Source organism: Carettochelys insculpta, chromosome 2 (genome assembly GCF_033958435.1).
Source record: "Carettochelys insculpta isolate YL-2023 chromosome 2, ASM3395843v1, whole genome shotgun sequence".
Classification (NCBI taxonomy): domain Eukaryota; kingdom Metazoa; phylum Chordata; order Testudines; family Carettochelyidae; genus Carettochelys; species Carettochelys insculpta.
This window is the reverse complement of record NC_134138.1, coordinates 205,574,312-205,593,882: the sequence shown is the minus strand read 5'-3', so window position 1 is coordinate 205,593,882 and position 19,571 is coordinate 205,574,312. Positions and strand designations below refer to the sequence as shown.

The window sequence follows — 19,571 nt, the reverse complement described above, 5'->3', positions numbered from 1 at the left end:
CTAAATGTAAAAAAAATGTAAATTTCAACATAGTTTTTGTTTTTAAATTGTTTTATTTTATGAATCGCAATTAAAAAAAAACAACAACCATTACCAACATTTTGGTCAAAAACGCATTTTCTGTCTGAAAAAGCATTTCACTGGAAAATGTTCAACCAACTGTAATTTTACTGCCGTTTTCTCCCTGTGACTTTGGGGAATCAGTGGCTTCAAAGTGCTACTTCTGCAGTACTGTTCTTAGCTTCACGTTTGTTCCCCCTTGGAGGCCCAGGTGCATTTGACAGCAGGTAACAGAGAATACACATTTTGGGCAGGTGTGACTGGGCCAGCCACATCATCCTAGCTCTTCCCCTACAGAGACAATGACACTGCATAGCCAGCGTGACCTGTTTGCACAGGAGTGGAGTCCTAGAACCAGCAGTGGTGACAATATCTCTGTGACAACTCAATGAAAAGGAGCCTGATGGAGTGCCAAGGCTGCATCCCTGGAATTCTGCCAAACTTGCAGTGTTTTTTCTACCCTTTGTCCATTGCATAGAGTCAGTGTTTGCCTTATACTTTACTACTTTACCTTATGCTGCACCAGACACCTGGAAGTGCATGGGCAGTAGGTGAAGCTTCTACTTGGGGAGACAGTAGCTTCCTTGCCCAGACCCCATTGCCTGCCCTGCCACTTTCCTCTTCCCTGGGCATCCTGTTTCCCTGCTCACTGTGTACTTATTCCTTTCCAGCCAAATCCCTGAACCCGAGCAAATTATTGCACCCTCCACTTTTCCGCAATTTTGTTCTCAATAAAATGGAGCAGGTTTTGTACCATGTGCCAGACATGCAGAAGGTACAGAATTAAAAGCACTAAATTTGGGAATAAGAAATGCCAGACACAGGATGTTTTTTTATATACTCTGCTAGCTGACATGCCTGAGCAAGTGCCCAAGCCCCTCTCCTTGATCCTGGGGAATACATAATGGCAAGCACCAGTTAAAGCTAATTGAGAAATCTCTGTCTTTAATTCACACAAAAAATAAACAAGGTGTCAGGCCTCACCATCAACTGGCATTTGCCTCCTGACAGGAAGAAAATGGCTGGAGTCAGACTGCAAAAGTTGGCACCTTATTTTCACTTATTCATGCTGTGGCAGGGTCAGTCTCATTCCTGGGCCCCAGACCCTCTGTTCAGTCCACTGTCCCCACCCTAGGAACCCCATTATGCTTGCTGGGGCAGAGGGGTGGTCTGGGGAAAACCCAGTCCCCACCCATTCATTCCAGGTTCCAGCCCAGGGACCCTGGGTGGCTGCTACCGGTGAGGGCTGACTCCCTTCACCCTTGCCCCTGCAGCTCTTCTCCCTGGGCCACTTCCCCAGATCATCTCCCCCCATCCCACCTCCCCCAGGTACCTCCTTCAGGCAGTGGCAACTATGGCAGCAAGTCCCCTTCCTTGATTGGCTCCACCAGCCAACCAGTTCTCCACAGTCTCCGGTTGAACCTCAGGGTCCCCTGGACTGGGACAGCCCAGCCCCCGGGTTGCTGCGGCTCTTCTCCTCCTCTGTCGTCTCTGTTGTTGCTGTTGTTCCTCCAAGTCTCCTTCCCTTTCCTCACTCATCTTCTAAACTCTCCTTAATCAACTCTCACACTCCCCTCTTGCCCTGCGTTATAAAGGTAGCCCCGGGCGGAATCATTCTTACCAATAAACCAGGCAAACACAACTTAGATGGAGTTACTATAAGGTGGGCGCGTAACTGGCTGGATAACCGTACCCAGAGAGTAGTTCTTAATGGTTCTCAATCCCGCTGGAAAGGTGTAACAAGTGGGGTTCCGCAGGGGTCTGTACTGGGACCGGTTCTGGTCAATGTCTTCATCAACGACTTAGATATTGGCATAGAAAATATGCTTATTAAGTTTGCAGATGATACCAAGTTGGGAGGGGTTGCAGCTGCTTTGGAGGATAGGGTCATAATTCAAAATGATCTGGACAAATTGGAGAAATGGTCTGAGGTAAACAGGATGAAGTTTAATAAAGACAAATGCAAAGTGCTCCACTTAGGAAGGAACAGTCAGTTTCATACATACAGAATGGGAAGCAACTGTCTGGGAAGAAGTATGGCAGAAAGGGATCTAGGGATTATACTGGACCACAAGCTAAATATGAGTCAACAGTGTGATGCTGTTGCAAAAAAAGCAAACATAATTCTGAGATGCATTAACAGGTGTGTTGTCAACAAGACACGAGAAGTCATTCTCCCGCTCTACTCTGCGCTGGTTAGGCCTCAGCTGGAGTATTGTGTCCAGTTCTGGGCACCGCAGTTCAAAAAAGATGTGGAGAAATTGGAGAGTGTCCAAAATGAGCAACAAGAATGATCAAAGATCTAGAGAACATGACCTATGAAGGAAGGCTGAAAGAATTGGGCTTGTTTAGTTTGGAAAAGAAGATTGCAAGGGGACATGATAGCCAATTTCAGGTATCTAAAAGGTTGTCATAAGGAGGAGGGAGAAAATTTCTTCTCCTTGGCCCCTGAGGATAGGACAAGGAGCAATGGGCTTTAACTGCAGCAAGGGAGGTTTAGGTTGGACATTAGGAAAAACTTCCTAACTGTCATGGTGGTCAAACACTGGAATACGTTGCCTAGGGAGGTTGTGGAATCTCCATCTCTGGCGATATTTAAGAACAGGTTAGATAAATGTCTATGAGTGATGGTCTAGACAGTACTTGGTTCTGCCATGAGGGCAGGGGGGATGGACTTGATGACCTCCCCAGGTTCCTTTCAGTCCTAGTATTCTATGATTCTATGACCAGCTGGCCCTAATGGATTTAGGCCAGCCTACTCCTCAGCTGCTCCCACTCTGATTGTCAGCTCCAAATCTGTCCTGTTTTTACTCATCTTTCCTCCCCTGGCCTCACCCTGCCACAATACAAACAAGTGTGAGCCCTTCCTATGTTTATTGTTACAACAGCAATAAGCACCCCAAGCAACGAATAAGAATTGCCAAGGGACAGGCTGGCTGGTACTGTAACAAGAATAGCTCCCAATTCAGCTCACAGAAGCAAGAAGGGAAAATGTGCCACTGAGGCAGCATGATGGCACCAGCTTAATGTACCAGAGTGGCAGGCCCAATATATCCAGGAGTGAAGGAACCAAATCCCCATCCCTGTTCTCAGCAGGAAAATGTAGTCTTTCATCCACTGAAAAGAGCTGAGACCTATCCTACCAATAAAATTTCTTCACCCTGCCACCATGCCCCTCCTTCCTCTGCCTTCCCCTTCTCTTCCCTCTGCCTACCAGCTGGGCAGCTCTGCATTTGCAGAGACTGGGGAGGGGTGCCCAGTCAGGCTGCTCTGTGGAGCAATCCCTCCCCCAGCTGCACACATGGTGTGTACCCATTCCACGCCCCCCTGGATGTGGTCCATGCAGATTGTAGGGCAGGCAGCTGAAGAGACTCCTGCTATTCAGCCTTCCCGGCCACCCTGGAACCTGCCTGAACCATACATAACAACAATAGCATCAGACCCATGGGACTAGGTAGGCCTTTCTGCAGCCCCCATGTGGGAAGGCAGTGCCTCCCTTTGCCTTACTGATGCACCGCCCATGTGGAATGAGTGCCAAGGCTTCTGTTTGTAACAGGGGCAAGTTTTCTGTCCCCAGCTGCTGTCAATATTTGAGGCCTTATTGCTAGTACACTCATTCTGTCCCATGGCACCGGTTGCTGCTCTGAGTGATACCGATCATGGCCCGCTGTTTAGCCACTTGATCACAGGCCAGGCTATTGTGATTGGGTGATACGAGCAAGTCCTGGATGATCTCCCCAGATAAGTGCTGTTGGCTTCCTGTCAGCCACAGGCCACCTGGCCGCACTCTTGTAGAATGGTCTTGTTGGAGACACACCGGCAATAAAAGTTGATTGTCGCAGAAGTAAAAGTTACTTAATGTGATGCGATCGAGCTCCGTGTTGTACTGTGCTATTTTTTCAGGCAAGGGATTGCCAGCCACAGAGTACAGAACATGGACTGGACAGACTATGTGGGCCATGACAAGGGCATTGGGGGAGGAGAAGGAGCAGGCTGAGTTCACTAGCCATCACCACCACATTTATAGTTCAGCAGTGAAAACAACATGGTGATAATCACTAGCCTTTCACAAAGCAAGTGTAATGTGAAAAATGACTATGATGTATGAATTGACAATTGATTTTAGATACGAACGTCTGAGTGGAAGATTCCATCATTCAATTTGTGCAAACAGACAGTATGAATTAGAAAAAAAATCTGCTCAGGTTGACTATTGGTTTTCAGTAAATTAAGACTGAATTATATAACGCTGTGTACTGTTGGAAGCAAGGTGTCTTACGGGCATGTTAGCTGGCCCATAGAGTGGCTAATATACCTAATCTCTGACATCTAGAGAAGGCCTTCTGATGTGTGTACGTGACAAGTTTGCACAGGACAAGCCAGAGTGTGAATCTACAGCATGCTAGCTTGCCATGTAAAAATTGATACTATGCACAAAAAGTACTGTTGTGTGTGTTGACTTATTTCCATTTCAACCCACTAACTTTCCTTCTGTATTTCAATTGATTGTTATTTTAATTAGTAGTTGTTTTCTTCATGTGGGTCTCACCATCTCCTACTGACAACAGTACAGTACAGAAGGCCTTGTATTATTCAGTGTTAATTTACTAAAGCCAATAGGCAAAATTGACAGAACTATTTTTTTCTTATTGTTGCTGTCTATTTGGACAAACTGAATGATGGAACCTTCAATTCACACTTTGGTATCTAAAATCAACTGCCATATCACCCTCTTGAAGGCAAATAACATCCTGATTTCCTAATCTGTCTCTACCAAAATGCATACTCACCTGAAATAGCCAGTTCTTCTGGAATCGAGCTAAAATTTCCTGCATGCCAACAACTTGGATGGGTTTTGGGGGTTTTGGAGTTCAGTGCTCTAAAAAGTGCTCTTGGAATACAAGAATGATCTTAAATCGGGGGGACATGTAAGACTCATCTTTGTCCAGATCTTGCAACTTTGTTAAGAACATTTTATAACACCTTATATTAATTGTCAGATCTCCTAATTGAAAACAGTTGAAATGATTGGCCAGTGCCCTTTTCCTCATTTGAAAGTTGGCCATAATTTGACTACAAAAAGTAGAACCTTTGAGTTCATGACTTCCATGGGGAAATGTAGGAATAAGATCTACGGATCCATCTAGTTTAGTATCTTGTCTCCAAAACAAGATATTGCCTGTACCAGACAGCTGGCTGAAACTTTTTCATTATTAACTGAAATGGCTGGTCCTATTTTTAGACATAACAATCACAAATTCCTCCATAGTTTACAGGAATGGTTACAACACGCATGTGACCATTTATCTTAGAAGATGCCCAGTGATGCGTATTCTCATATCTGAGATCAAGCTCAAGGTACATTTGTTTCAAGCTATTGTTTTGCTCAGTTACTGCTATGCAGTCAAATGGGAAGCTTTTAGAGTAACCAGATATTTTTCACACACCACGTGTATTTTTTCTTTCATGTCTCAACATTTATGGTTCGCTTGTGATCTCTGTTACCCACATGTAAACGCAGAGTAACTCCATTGACTTTAGTGGTGTTCTTCTGGAAACATCCTGTGGTAACGGGCTGCAGGTGCTGGCCACTAGTATAAACTGTAAAATATTCTTCAAAATAAATTTGATTTTTTTCCCTATTAGTAGTAGACCCAAATAAAAATAAACCAGACCCAAGAAGGCCTAAAACTTGTAAAAGTCATGATCAAATATCTCAGTTTTGCAGCTGAGATCTATCACTTAATAGTTTTTCGATGCAATGTGGAGCAGTGGCTGGAGGGTTGGCTAAGACTCAGGAGATGTGGATTCTACTTACAGCTCTGCTGCTGACTTGTGGCAACGCGTGTCAGAGCTGTGCTCCTTCCCATCTTTTGTCTTGTGTATTTAGACAGTAAGTTCTCCATGGTAGGAACTGATTCTACTTGTTATAATAGTGCAAAGAACAACTGGGCTCTGACCATAGCTGGGACCTCTATGTACTAATATTAATATAAAATAATAAAATATTTGAGATAATAAAAATATTTTTTCTTAAAATGTGCATTGTTGTAGTTAATTGCACCTTATTTTACATTTACACCTCTAAACCCAGAAGCTACAGTATTATGGATGCAAGGATATCTACATTTTATAGTCTTATTGTACGTTTCTGTGATTTACTATTTGCAGCGCACATAAGCTATTTAGACACGAAAAGGATTTGGTTTCAAACATACTTGGAGTTCTCTCAAGGCAATACTGTAGTATACAATACTACGAACTACCATAATCATACCTACAGTGTGCAATTTAACTCTAATAAGGGACAGATCTTCCCTAGCACAGGATGTTGCCTTATGGGAGATTTCCCATTTTCTATTCCTTTGAAAAATACTATAAAAGAATAGCTACTCCCTACAGAGCGCAGAGGAAGACACTCTTCATCGATCTGACCAAGGCTTTCAACTTGGTCAGTAGGGATGGACTGTTTAAATTGCTCCACAAGATAGGCTGTCCACCACAGCTACTCAAGATGATCCAGTCTTTGCACAAAGACACGAGAGGAACCACCCAATATGACAGCACATCATCAGATGCCTTCAGCATGAGGACAGGAGTCTACAAGGATGCGTCCTTGCTCTGACATTGTTCGGGATCTTCTTCGCACTCCTCCTGAAGCATGCCTTTCGATCCTCAACAGAGGGCATCTTTTTGCACACAAGATCTGACGGGCAACTGTTTAATCTTGCAAGGCTGAAGGCTAAGTCTAAGGTGCGGAAAGTGCTCATTAGAGACATGCTGTTCGCAGACAACACTGCTGTAGTGACACACACAGAAGGCCAGCTTCAAAAACTGCTGGATCAGTTCTCCAAAGCATGCAAGGACTTTGGGCTTACCATCAGCCTACAGAAGACAAGCGTACTTGGTCAGGACATTGCTGAACCTCCATCAATCAGCATTGACAATGACATGCTAGCAGTCGTCCACGAGTTTACTTACCTCGGCTCCACCATCACCGACACCGTTGCTGGAGTCTGAGCTAAACAGGAGGATTGGAAAAGCAGCCACAACTCTGTTCAGACTTAGCAAGAGAGTGTGGAACAACAACAAGCTGTACACTCACACCAAAATGCAAGTCTACAGAGCCTGCATCCTCAGCACCCTCCTCTACGGCAGCGAGTCTTGGAATATCATGGAAGGACAGAGTGCCCAACAATGCCATCCTCAAGCAAGCTGGAATTCCAACCTTGAATACCCTCGTCAGGCAGCGGCAGCTCCGCTGGCTTGGCCACGTCCACAGGATGAATGATGGAAGGATCCCAAAAGACATCCTGTACAGCGACCTAGCCTCTGGCAAAAGACCTCCCAGATACCCCCAGTTGTGCTACTGAGACATCTGTAAGAGGGACCTCAAAGAGGTAGACATTGACGCAGATAGTTGGGAAGAGCTGGCAGACGACCGCAGCAGCTGGAAGCAGGAACTACACGAAGGCCTTCAGAAGGGTGAGATGAAGATCAGACAGCTGGCAGAGGAGAAGCGAGCCCACAGAAAGGACAGCAAGGACAGCAAGGACCTGCCAGACACCCACTACATATGCAGCAGATGTAGCAAGGACTGTCACTCTTGTGTGGGCCTCCACAGTCACAGTCAATGACGATCTTAATTGGACGATCTTAACTGGAGTTACGAAGGGCACGATACATAGTCTACGCAGAGTGAAGGATGCCTACCTACTCCCTACAGCCACCATTCATTTGGAAGCCAATATATACCAAGTCTGTAATATGCTTATTTACTTTCATCAAGTTATTTATATTTGCACCAAAAATCCAGAACTAAACAAATTATAAGTGGAACACAATTCTGTAACAGCAGCCAAGTACAATACAAGATAGCTTTGGAAAAGAGTCTTGTATTGTTTTTCTTCTTGAAATCCCATAAATTATGGTTCATAAGCACAGGGGGACCAGCTTTCCTACTAAGTGCACAACAAGCCAAAAATTCCCACAGGAAATTTGGTTAAAAAATCACAGACAAATAGCTTACAGCTCAGATCAGTGAACCAATGGCAATCTCCTACCAAGGACATGGATAAGCAATACACCAACATTTTAAAATCAACCAGACAGAATACATTTGATGCATATATAACACTGTGGAAAACAAAAAAATAATTTTATGTATTATGCTCAAAACTGGCAATTGCTGGTAGCACTGATAGCACGCTGGACATAGAAGATTAGTGGTGAAGAGATAATCCATGGTTCCCCAGTTCCAAAACTTTGCGCACTTGTCCTACTTAGTGTGCATTAAAAACAGGACATTTTCCATTGGGGTTGCCCATTCCAGACTGGGGCATGCTTTCAAGCCTGTGATTGCAATAGCAGTTTCACAGCTATGCACGCTGCAAGTGAGTGGGTGTGTGGGGGGGGTTTCCAATGGGCTGTGGCAGTCACTGCACGCTTCTCCTTCCCACTTTGCTGAGGCAGTGAGACTTTCCCTCCCCACTCCCCCTCAAAGTCCCAGGGAAGGGAAGGGAGGTGGGGGAGGGGCAAGCATGGGAGTGCGGTTTCTGCTATTGGGGCTGCCTCTCTCTCTCACAGTCGCTGTGTGTTTCTACGCCCCACTCTGCTGGGACAATGAAAGTTTCCCTTCCCCCAGCAGTCCAGGGGAAGGGGATAGTCCAGGCATGGTGGAGTAGCTTGTGCTTTCCTCCTTGTGCCTGTGTGTAGAGTTCTTTTGGCCACTACTAGCAACCCTGCCCCTTGGCTGGGACAGTAAAAGTTTCCCTTCTCCTAGGACCCTAGGAAGGGGAAGGGAGGGGGGTGGTCCAGGCATGGTGGAAAAGCTTGTACTATCATACAGCAGCATAATGCTCCTTCCTCAGCTTCTTCTAGGTTACAAACAGAGATATCAGCCTCCTTAGAATAACAAATATTGACAAGGAATGGATGCTGACTGAATGTGGGCAGAAGGCTGGTCAGTACGCTGCACTGCTCTGTGGTGGAATGCTGACAGATTAATTACTGGTGGCTTGGGGTGGAAAGGTGTCCTATTGAGGTGGTCGCAATGAGGCAAACTTCCCCAAAAACTCATGAGAAGAATTAAAGAGTCTTTCAAAGAGTTTTATGGAGATTTACAAAGAAGATCAGTGTTCTGTCCCAGACACACTAATCAGTTGTTCTGGGGGCCCCAGGCTGTGTGGGTGCAGTGCCTGCCACAGCTCATACCCAATTGCCTTAACCACTTGTAGCATGATGAAAAATGGGAACTCCCCAGAGGTGCCCTCCCTGCCATCAGCATGCACCTACAAAACATCCTGGGAGGAGCATATCAGATCCAAAGTTGAAAAACTTTTAGCTTGCATGGTATTTTAGGAGTTGTCAGATAAAAGTACACCCAGGAAGGTTATAAATTAGTACAAGGATTGTGTATCTAGTACGGTGTAAGCAGCGGTGCTGGTAACAAGGTTTTAGAAAATTGCACACCATGACAATCAATTTTTAACAGGTGAAAAGGAAAATGATAGGTCAACTCCTTGAAGTAGTAATGAATCTATCTGTATATGGATTGATATTAACTATAGCACTTCCAGAACTAGGAAAGCAGAGACAGTAGACAGTAGATATTTAGGAACTATGCACAGGTGACAATGATATGTGAAAATATGATGTAAAACACCTTGTCTAATCCTATCTTTCTCATGCAGATTTATTCATCTCTGATATTCCCCTTGATAATATTTTCCACAGGATGACATGTAAGAGAATCACTTTGCTTCTGAAGCAGCTCCTCAGTGCATCTCGGTTGCTATGAGTCCGTCATTATCCAGATGCCAAAATGGTGTGTGGTGGCTTTCTGCACTACGTTACGACTTACTGGGGGGAAATGCTTTATATTAGACTGGGCTGTTATATGCTTGTTTCCTGGATGGGTCATCACAGTGTACGGATAAGTCCATGTTCTGCATAACTTACCTAGTTGTTATTTAAACAGGTCCCCATTGGCTTTGCCCTCCTCTCTCCCACTTACTCACTCTGAATTTATATGCATTTTACATTACTTCAAACCTCTCCACTAACCATGCCTAGGAAGGGGGCAGATGACTTTTCCATCCTCACCCTCACATAGGCCTCTGCTGCCAACTTTTACCTCCTTAAAATCTGGGCTAGTGAAATCCCGAAAGCCAAGGGAAATTATATTCTGTACATTGTTAAGAAATAGTGTCTCATTATTTACATATGCCAGTGAATTCACAAGTAAATATGACATACTTACGTATCCAATCAGTCACAAGTAATTATGGGAGAGGCATGAAATAAATTAGCCTATTTATATGTCAACACATGTAATCTGATGTTTACAGTAGTTATGTTAGATATAATGGATACAGTATAATCAGCCCACAGAACAGATCTCATGCTTAGTCACATCTCTAGAGATGAAAATAATAGCTTCAATAGTGTTCAACTGAGAGTGACTGCATCTCTATTTAACATATAATATACATTATATATAGCTATGCTCAAAGTGCACTACTACTAGAAATGTGATCAGCAGCAAAGCATTGGTTTCATTTGCTTTTTTATTCTCTCAAACAGTAAATGTGTGTGTATATTACACTATACATATGATACATATTTTACAATACATGCATGTCTATATATGTGATATATATACACACACATTCTGATATTGTAATCAAAGTTGCAATATAAAAATGACAATTATTGTCAAAAGCTGTGCAAGTTGTAAATACTGACTATTCATGTACTATATCAGCATTAGAAATTGCTACTATCCAAATAGCTACATTTAAACATTTAAATGATTATTTTGGTAAAAATTAATCAATTTCTAATTCTGTGCAGTGAGCCCAGAAATATTTTATTTCCTGCTTGGTGCCTTTTTTATTTATTTTTCTTACTATAAATGATAGACAGGCTATAAGGATGAAAATATACTTTCAGAAAACCTGAGTATTCAACAATTCTTTAAAAAAATAAAATAAGAAATAGAATGTGTGCATTTTCAGGAATTCCCAAACAGTATGTATAGCATTCTCCACTCCCCATGTCCCTCCACCCCCGCTGTGCAAGAAGCTGATGCTGTAAACAGAGTTGCCACAAAAGAATCATACTGAATTTCATCACTTGTGAGGTCTTTTGAAAGCTGTCTCCCCTGTTTTCAGCATTGGAATCCCTTTCCATCAATGTATTTTGAGCAAATCGTATTATCTATTTGGTGATCACACAATATTAGTTGAAGAAAGGGCAGTCTGACTTCATTAGGAAAATAAAAACCAGTCTCTTCAGAACTGTAGATTCTCATCTTTTGGTTGGACGGTTCTTCGTTCCCCAGGGGTAGTAGTGGTATCTAAAAAAAGATAAAGAGGTAGTAAGTGTTTGCTGGCCCTAGGAAGTCCTTACTACTCGTGTTCACCAAATCAGAATGAATCTCTGTGCTGTCATCAGACAGAAAAGTGCTATATAAGCAGGATAAAAAAAGGGAAATCTTGGATGCCTTTCTGTTATGTTCGATCTCGGCCTTGATGCAGGATTTACTGGGTGAAATAATATAGCCTGCGATTCTGAGAGTTAGACTAGATTTTTGGAATGATCCCTTTTGGAGTTAAGGCAGGGGTCTGCAACCTAAAGAGCAAAAGAGCCATTTTTTTTTCAAATTAGGTAAAAAAACTCAATAATTCAGAAGCCGCAATGCATGTGAATATGAAATGATCCCTAGTAAATAAAATCAAACCATATGTTTTGTAACATCTATTTTAAGAACAGTGCACACACAATGATTTGTAATTTATTTTTACTGCAGAATGTTCAAAACCTTTTACATATTCTCTCAAGGTTGTATTTTTTTCTGTTAGTGAATTTCTCACTGCAAATGAGACATAAACGGTGCTCAGAGGCACTTGATATAAATGCAAAGGATTAGGTCCATTCAGTTTGAAATTCTGTTTTCATCTTTGATTTTTCCTCTTTTTAAAAGCCATTCCAACTGCACATTAATCATGCCAATTTACTTCACGTTTAATTTCAGTTTTCTTTCTTAAAATCTGGGTTGCCCTTCACACCAGGAATGCTGCACGTTTCATTTTCCTTTTCAAAATCAAGACTTTGCTAGCAATATGATCAAAACACAGATATAGTATCATATCCCACAATGCACTACACATATTAAAGGGGGAGTTTTCCAGCATTTCTTGGTCACATATTGGCTGTGTCCACACAGGCATAAATCTTCGAAATAGCCGTGCTAATTGAATATTCAGTGCCTCATTAGCATTAGGATGCTTCCGGCTGTGGCACTTCAAAAGCGCTGCTTTTGAACACCTGCGGTGTGGCATGGCTACATGGGGGTCCTTTTCGAAAGGGAGGGGACTAACGGGATTTTGAAATGTGTGGGGTCCTTTCGAAAAGGACCCCCCTGTGTAGCTGTGCCACGGGCATTCAAAAGCGGTGCTTTCGAAGCGTCGCGGCCAGAAGCATCCTAATACTAATGAGGCACTGAATATTCAATTCAGTGCCTCATTAGTAATCTTCAAAATGGCCATTAGCATGGCTATTTCGAAGATTTGTGCCAGTGTAGACACGGCCATTGTGTTCTATTTAGATAGGAGTTGTTCATTGTTGGACTTTTAGACATTCACCATTTATTGAAAATAATCAGAAGGGTGGTTTTTTGTTTTTCTTTAATTTTGCAATTATAGTGTTGGGAGCCACAAAGGAGCCCTTAAAAAGCTGCATGCAGCTCCAGAGCTGCATGTTGCAGACCCCTGAGTTAAGGGATCTAGGAACTTCACTATATGCTGCAAAGAAACAGTGTGGTTCTAGGGTCTGAAAGGAAGCAAATCATGGCTCCCCAATTCCCATCTGCCAAGGTCTAGCATAAATTAAAGCAGCTAGGGTACAGCTTTAGGCATAAATGACTTCACAGCAGTGAAAAATTAGGCACAGTAAAGCCTTGCTCCTCTAGGTTCACTCTTCTCACAATAAGCCCTTGACACGCCAGGCATGAGAACTAGCGTAGGAGATGGTGGAACTGTTTGTCAGCTTTATGCTGGTAGAGATTCCTCCATTAAATAATCAAACCAGTACTTTATTATATTACACTGTCCTGCAGAAACATGCTCCAAGGCTTTATTCTGATCAGCTGTGCTGTTAGAAGTAAAAACAAGGAGTATTTGTTTTCATCAGCTCCTGCTTCAATGCAAGCACTTCCTCAGTCTTGTTCTTTCTAACACAGACGCATCAGCTTGCACATCAGGAACCCATCCCAAAGCAAAGCACTACAGAAACAAACCACTGAACAATGTACAGTTTTCCCATGGAAAGAGGATGAGCGACAGGAAGAACAAACAACACATGACAGGTGTCAACACTTTCCGGCTTAGTATAATGCTGGAAAGTACTCAGTTATTTGGGTGGCTAGGGTGGTGTAAAGCATTTGTCTGGAATTACACACAAATAACAATGCTAAGATTGTAAAGTCAAATAATCTAAAATTAGGCAAAGCTAGAATTAAGGTAATCACAGAACCATAAGATTAGGAGGAGTTGCATCTAGTCTAACGCCCAGTGAAGCTGCAGGCTTTAGTGTGTCTAAACCTCCAAGACAGATGGCTAACCAGCCTCTTTTTGAAAACCTCCAGTGAAAGAGTTTCCTTCACTTCCCTGGGCAGCCAGTTTCATTGGCCTATGTTCTTACAGTCAGGAAACTTTCCCCGAAAGTTTAATCTCAAACTACTCTGGTGTAGTTTGAACTCACGGTCTCCACTCCTGGTCACTATGGCAAGAAAGAACAAACAATTATTTGCCACTTGTTTGGTCACCTCTTTGTGCAGGGGAAGAGCTAGCTCAGTGGTTTGCACATTAGCTTGCTAAACCCAAGGTTGTGAGCCCTATCCTCAAGGGGGCCATTAGGGATCTGGGACAAGTTGGGGAAGGCTGGTGCTTGGCCCTGCCAAGAGGGGAGTGGACTGAATTCAATGAACTCCTGTGGTCCTTTCCAGTTGTATGATATGCATCTCTCCCTTCTTGTTTATTTTTTTTCAAAGTATTTCATGATGGGTGGAAGGGAAGCCAGACCAAATATGAGTGAAGTGCAGCATCACTTAGGTTTGAACTACAGTAAGGTCTCAGAGTACACAAACTCAGAGCACGCAACCCCACTCTTACGCAGCTGGCCCCAATTCCTATAGTAAACCCTGGAAATGCGTGACTTCCAGTTGTGCTTAACTCACTCCCCGCCCAGCCCTGGCTCAACCTCACAGCTCAGCTCCCACCCCAGCTCCACTCACCACCTGCGCATAGCTCCTGCTTACCCTCCAGCCCCGCCTCTGGCTCTAGCTCACCCCCTGCAGATGCAACTCCAGCTCAACCTCTCTGGCCCTGGTTCAACCCCCCTGCCAGCTCACAACTCGCACTTGGCTTGGGCTTGGGCTTGGGTTTGGGTTTACCATGCCACCCCCACCCCTGCTGGCCTGGCTCACCAACCCTGTGCACAGCTCTGGCTCAACTCTACCCCTTGACCCCTGCAGTCCTAAACCAACCCAGGCTTAGCCCCCCAAACCGCCTCCCACAGCCCCAACCCACTGCCAGGCTTAACCCTCCCCAACTGACCCCCTACCCAGGACTTACCTTTCTGCTGCTTCCCTGGCTGCAGAACGTGTGTTCTGCTGGGGAAAAAGCCGGACCCACACTTACGCAAAATTTGGGTTACATGAAGGCACGTGGAACAGAACCCTTGCATACTTTGAGACCTTACTGTGTCTGCTCTGGCCAGCCTAGGCATAATCTACCGTCCTCAGGAGCTTCACATAGCTGGAGCAGCACCACTAGTTGTTCATTCAGTGATCACTGTGACTCTGAGTGCCACCCAACTTCCACTTGCAGTCTCTTTGTCCCACTAGTTTGAGTCTCCCTCAACCTCAGCTCTCAGTTGATGCTCTCAGCATGATGAACGGGTGCCGGGCCAATGCTGAGTGACTCTGTGCTCACACACAAGGGGGCCAACAGCCTTGCTGGACCCCTGGGCAAGGTGGGGTGGGTGGCTCCATGTTCATGAAAGGGGCGTACCTTCGGGTGCAAGATGTGGGGCTGGAGGCATCCAACCTCCACCCAGAGCATGACACACTGCCCGCCCCCCCAGCACCAGCCAGCCCGGAGACCCTCCTGGAGGATGGGCCTGCCCACATACCAGTGTTGCAGTGTTAGGAGCAGGGAACCAGTACCAGTCCCACTTGACAGGAGCTGCAAGAGCTGCTGTCGTGGGGTGACTACTTTTGTTTTTTATTTCATATATGTTATAAACACCGGGGACTACCTATATCTGCCTGGATATTCACAATGTCTAAAATGTTTACAAAAAAGAAAATAGAAAATGAATAAAAGTTGTGAAAAACAATGATTTAAGACAATACTTATAGCCGTATACACTGATGATTAGATGAGTGTCCTCTCACCTGATTACTGGAGCTAGAAGTGTTCTACCAGTTACAGAGTACCATTCCTGAAACAGCACTTCTCTACCATAGCAGCACCTCTGATGGTATGTACTATAAAATAATTCATGTAGAGTCTTGGCGAACTACTGCACCCAGCTGAAGGCCACTAGAGTCTCTGACCTTCATTTCTGTTCATTTGTAAGACTCCTATTCACCTTCAGATACATTGTGTTGCTCTTAGATTAAGCTCCCTAATATACTTTAAGGGGCTTTACATGAAATAGCGAGGAGACACAGAGCAAATGTAAAGGAAATATAGTTATCTACAATCATTTCTTTCACCTTGGATATTGTGTGAAACTAGGCAAAAGCTATCCATTGTCCTAGTTGTAGATGATCCCACAAGTAAAAATATTCAGGAACAACCACACCTGACTTATGTGGGTAAACCACCATTGTACGTGGTATAATCATGAGAAAAAAGGGACAGGGAAGTCATTGGGATAAAACTCATTTTGAAATATTCAGCTAATTTTTTTTTATAAATTCTGTACAAATAAGTGACTAAAGAAAACACCGAGTACTTTCTGGGGATTAATGATGGATGGGCAGGAACTGATTATTCAGGACACAGCTGAGGGTCGTTATCCCCAGCCGGTCATTAAGCCTCATGAAATGGCCTACACTGAAGTTGTAATTACTAGCATAATGAAAATGGAAAACAATTACTCTAATGAAAAAAAGAAGTATGAACATTTTTCTTAACGGCGTTGAGCTTCTCAGTTGCTAATAATGTAATTCCCTGCACATCATCCAATCAGGAGTTGAAATAATTTTTCAGTGCGCCATGTAGTTTGTAATTTTGCATATTTTTTCTGCCATTTCTCTAAGTAACACTGAGTGACATCACCATTATATTTACATATGTGAGGGAGACCGAGTGGGGCACATAAGAGCAACTCTGAATTAGACCAATAGCCCTTCCAGCCCATTATTCTGCCTTCTGACAGTGGCCAGTGTGAAATGCTTCAGAAGAAGCAAGCAGATCAGGGCTGTTTATTAAGTGATCCATTCCTTGTCATCTAGTCACATCTTCTTGCAGGCAGAAGTTTAGGGCAGAGGAGCTAAGAAGATATCGCTACAAATACAATAGAAAAAATGCTTCATATACAAAAGAATAGGACTTTCGGGAAGAAATGTATTCCTGAAAGACCCAGGGACCTGTCTCACGGCATTGTACGCAAACTGTTAACTTTGCATTTGCTATCAAATACAGGATCTGTCTACACAGCAGCTGGGAACGTGCCGCCAACAAAAGGTAGACTGACATGCATTAGCTGCGCCTGAGCCAGCTTGCTAAAAACAGCAGTGTGGCTACAGCAGCACAGTTACAACACCCAAGCATAAATCCACAGGTGCCAACTCTGTGGGTGCTCTGGCACTGGGGCATACATGGGGAAAAATTAATGGGTGCTGAGCACCCACAGCTAGCTAATCTGCCCCTCTGCCTCCCCCACGTGCCCTTCTCCCACCTTCCCATTGCTTCCAGAGTACCACAAACCCTTGATTTGCAGCATTCAGGAAGCTCTGGGAGGAAGTGGAAGGAGCAGGGGCAGGGCATATTTGCGGGAAGGGGTGAGGTAGGGCAGAGGTAGAGTCTTGGAGAAAAGGGTGGAATGGGGGGCTGGAGCTGGGGCAGAAAGAGAGAGGGCAGGGCATTAGGGAAGGGGTGGAGTGAGGGTACAGCCTGGAATAGAGGGGGAGGAGCCAAGCATCCCTGGCTAGAGGGAGAATTAGTGCCTATGTACCAGACTATTTCTGTTCATACAGAACTTTGAAAAATATTTCATTTAAACTACAATATAAAATGTATGCCCCACCTGCATCAGTGGTGGGAATCAGGGGTGACAGAGGAGCTGAGGGAGAGGGAAATAATTGCTGGGAAGGAGCCTGGGAATGAAGCTGAAGCACTTTGAGTTTGGCTTGAGAAGTAACAAAAAGGTATTTGGGGGGGGGATTGTTAGGAAGTTGGGGATCCACCCCTATGCAGACCCTGGCTAACCCCACAGGTCTCCCATTCAGTCAGACACAAGTCATGCTTGACCAGCCTAACTGCCTTCTTTGACAACTGGCTCTGTAGATATGGGGAAAGGAGTGGATGTGATATACCTTGACTTTAGCTGAGCTTCAGAAACTATCTCACCACAGTACTCTTCCCAGTAAGTTCAAGAAGTATGGCTTGGATGAATGGACTATAAGGAAGATAGAAAACTGGCTAGATTTTCATGCTCAGTGGGTAGATTTGCTATATAGTTGGCAGCTGTTATCAAGCAGAGTGCCCCAGGGATTGGTTTTGGGGCTGGTTTTGTTCAAAATCTTCATTAGTGATCTGGATGATGGGTTGGTTTGCACCCTCAGCAGGGTTGCACATGACACTAAGCTGGGGTCAGAGGTAAATGCATAGGAAGGTAGAGTTAGGGTCCAGAGACACCTAGATAAATGGAGGTCTTGGCCAAAAAAATCTGATGAAATTCAACAGAGACAAGTGCAGAGCCCTTCCCTTAGGATGGAAAAATCCTATGCACTCATACAGGCTGAGGACCAACTGTCTAAACAGGAATTCTGCAGAAAAGGGCATGCAAAAAACAGCAGATGAGAGGCTCGAAATGAGTCAAGGAGGCTAACAGCATATTAGGCTACATTAGTAGGAAAATTATCACCTGATCAAGGGAAGTGATGATTCAGCACTGTTGAGGCCACATTTGGAGTATAGTTTTGAGCCTCCCACTATAGAAAGGATGAGGACAAATTGGAGAGAGTCCAGCAAAGGGCAATAAACATGATTAGGGGACTGTGCCAGTGACTTATGAGGAGAGGCTGAGGGAACTGGTCTTATTAAGACTTCAGAAGAGAAGAATGAGAGGGATTTGACAGCAGCATTCAATTACCTGAAGTGGGGTTCCAAAGAGGACCAAGCTAAGTTATTCTCAGTGGTGGCAGATGACAGATCACAATGCAATGGTCTCAAGTTGCAGTGGGGAAGACTAGGTTGGATATTAGAAAAAAACTACTTCACTAGGAGAGCGTGAAGCATTGGAATGTGTTGCCTAAGGCCTTGGTAGAATCTCCATCCTTAAAAGTTTTTGAGTCCCATTTGACAAAGCCCTGTCTGGGATGATTTATTTTGGGTTGGTCATACTTTGAGTAGGGGATTGAACTAAATGACCTCCTTTCTCGTCCAGCCCTAATTTTACATGATTCTATGATCTGCTCCTGTTCCCATGTGCCCTTAGAAGATGAATGATTTTCTATGAACAGCTAGCCACCATGTGTCCCTGCAGCTTGGGGTGGGCAAAATATGTAAGTGGAGCAGAGGAAAAAATATGCACAAGGACATGAATTCCCTTAGGATTAAGTACTTCCGACTCGAGGTGTTCAAATAGCATGAGTCAGGTCCCCAGAAACAAGAAATTGGTTTACAAATTATGAGATTAAATCTGGTAGTCTTTTGATTTGCCTCTTCTCTTTCAGCCTCTAGAGCTCATGTTTCATTTTTTCTGAACATTTTTTTTCCGGAAGACTGGAAACATATTTTAAAAGAAAGAGGGAAATGCTGTGGTTCTCACAGTCACTCCTGGAACTAGGAGTTCATGGCTACGTCTACACGTGAAGCCTACATCGAAGTAGCCTATTTCGATGTCGCCACATCGAAATAGGCTATTTCGATGAATAACGTCAACACGTCCTCCAGGGCTGGCAACGTCGATGTTGAACATCGACGTTGGGCAGCACCACATTGAAATAGGCGCTGTGAGGGAACGTCTACACGCCACAGTAGCACACATCGAAATAAGGGTGCCAGGCACAGCTGCAGACAGGGTCACAGGGCGGACTCAACAGCAAGCCGCTCCCTTAAAGGGCCCCTCCCAGACACACTTGCACTAAACAACACAAGATCCACAGAGCCGACAACTGGTTGCAGACCCTGTGCATGCAGCATGGATCCCCAGCTGCCGCAGCAGCAGCCAGAAACCCTGGGCTAAGGGCTGCTGCACACGGTGACCATAGA

The 19,571-nt window shown here is 44.2% G+C and overlaps 1 protein-coding gene across 7 annotated transcripts in view; it reads right to left on the bottom strand.

Annotated features, from left to right (window-relative positions):
* Positions 1-10,576: 10,576 nt before the first annotated feature.
* NEK10 (NIMA related kinase 10) overlaps positions 10,577-19,571 on the bottom strand; it is a 244,257-nt gene continuing 235,262 nt past the window's right edge. For all 7 annotated transcript variants that reach the window (XM_074984426.1, XM_074984427.1, XM_074984430.1 and 4 more), the window contains one exon: positions 10,577-11,419. In XM_074984426.1, coding sequence (XP_074840527.1) covers positions 11,371-11,419 — 49 coding nt within the window. In that variant the 3' untranslated portion in view covers positions 10,577-11,370. The remainder of the gene's footprint in view (positions 11,420-19,571) is intronic.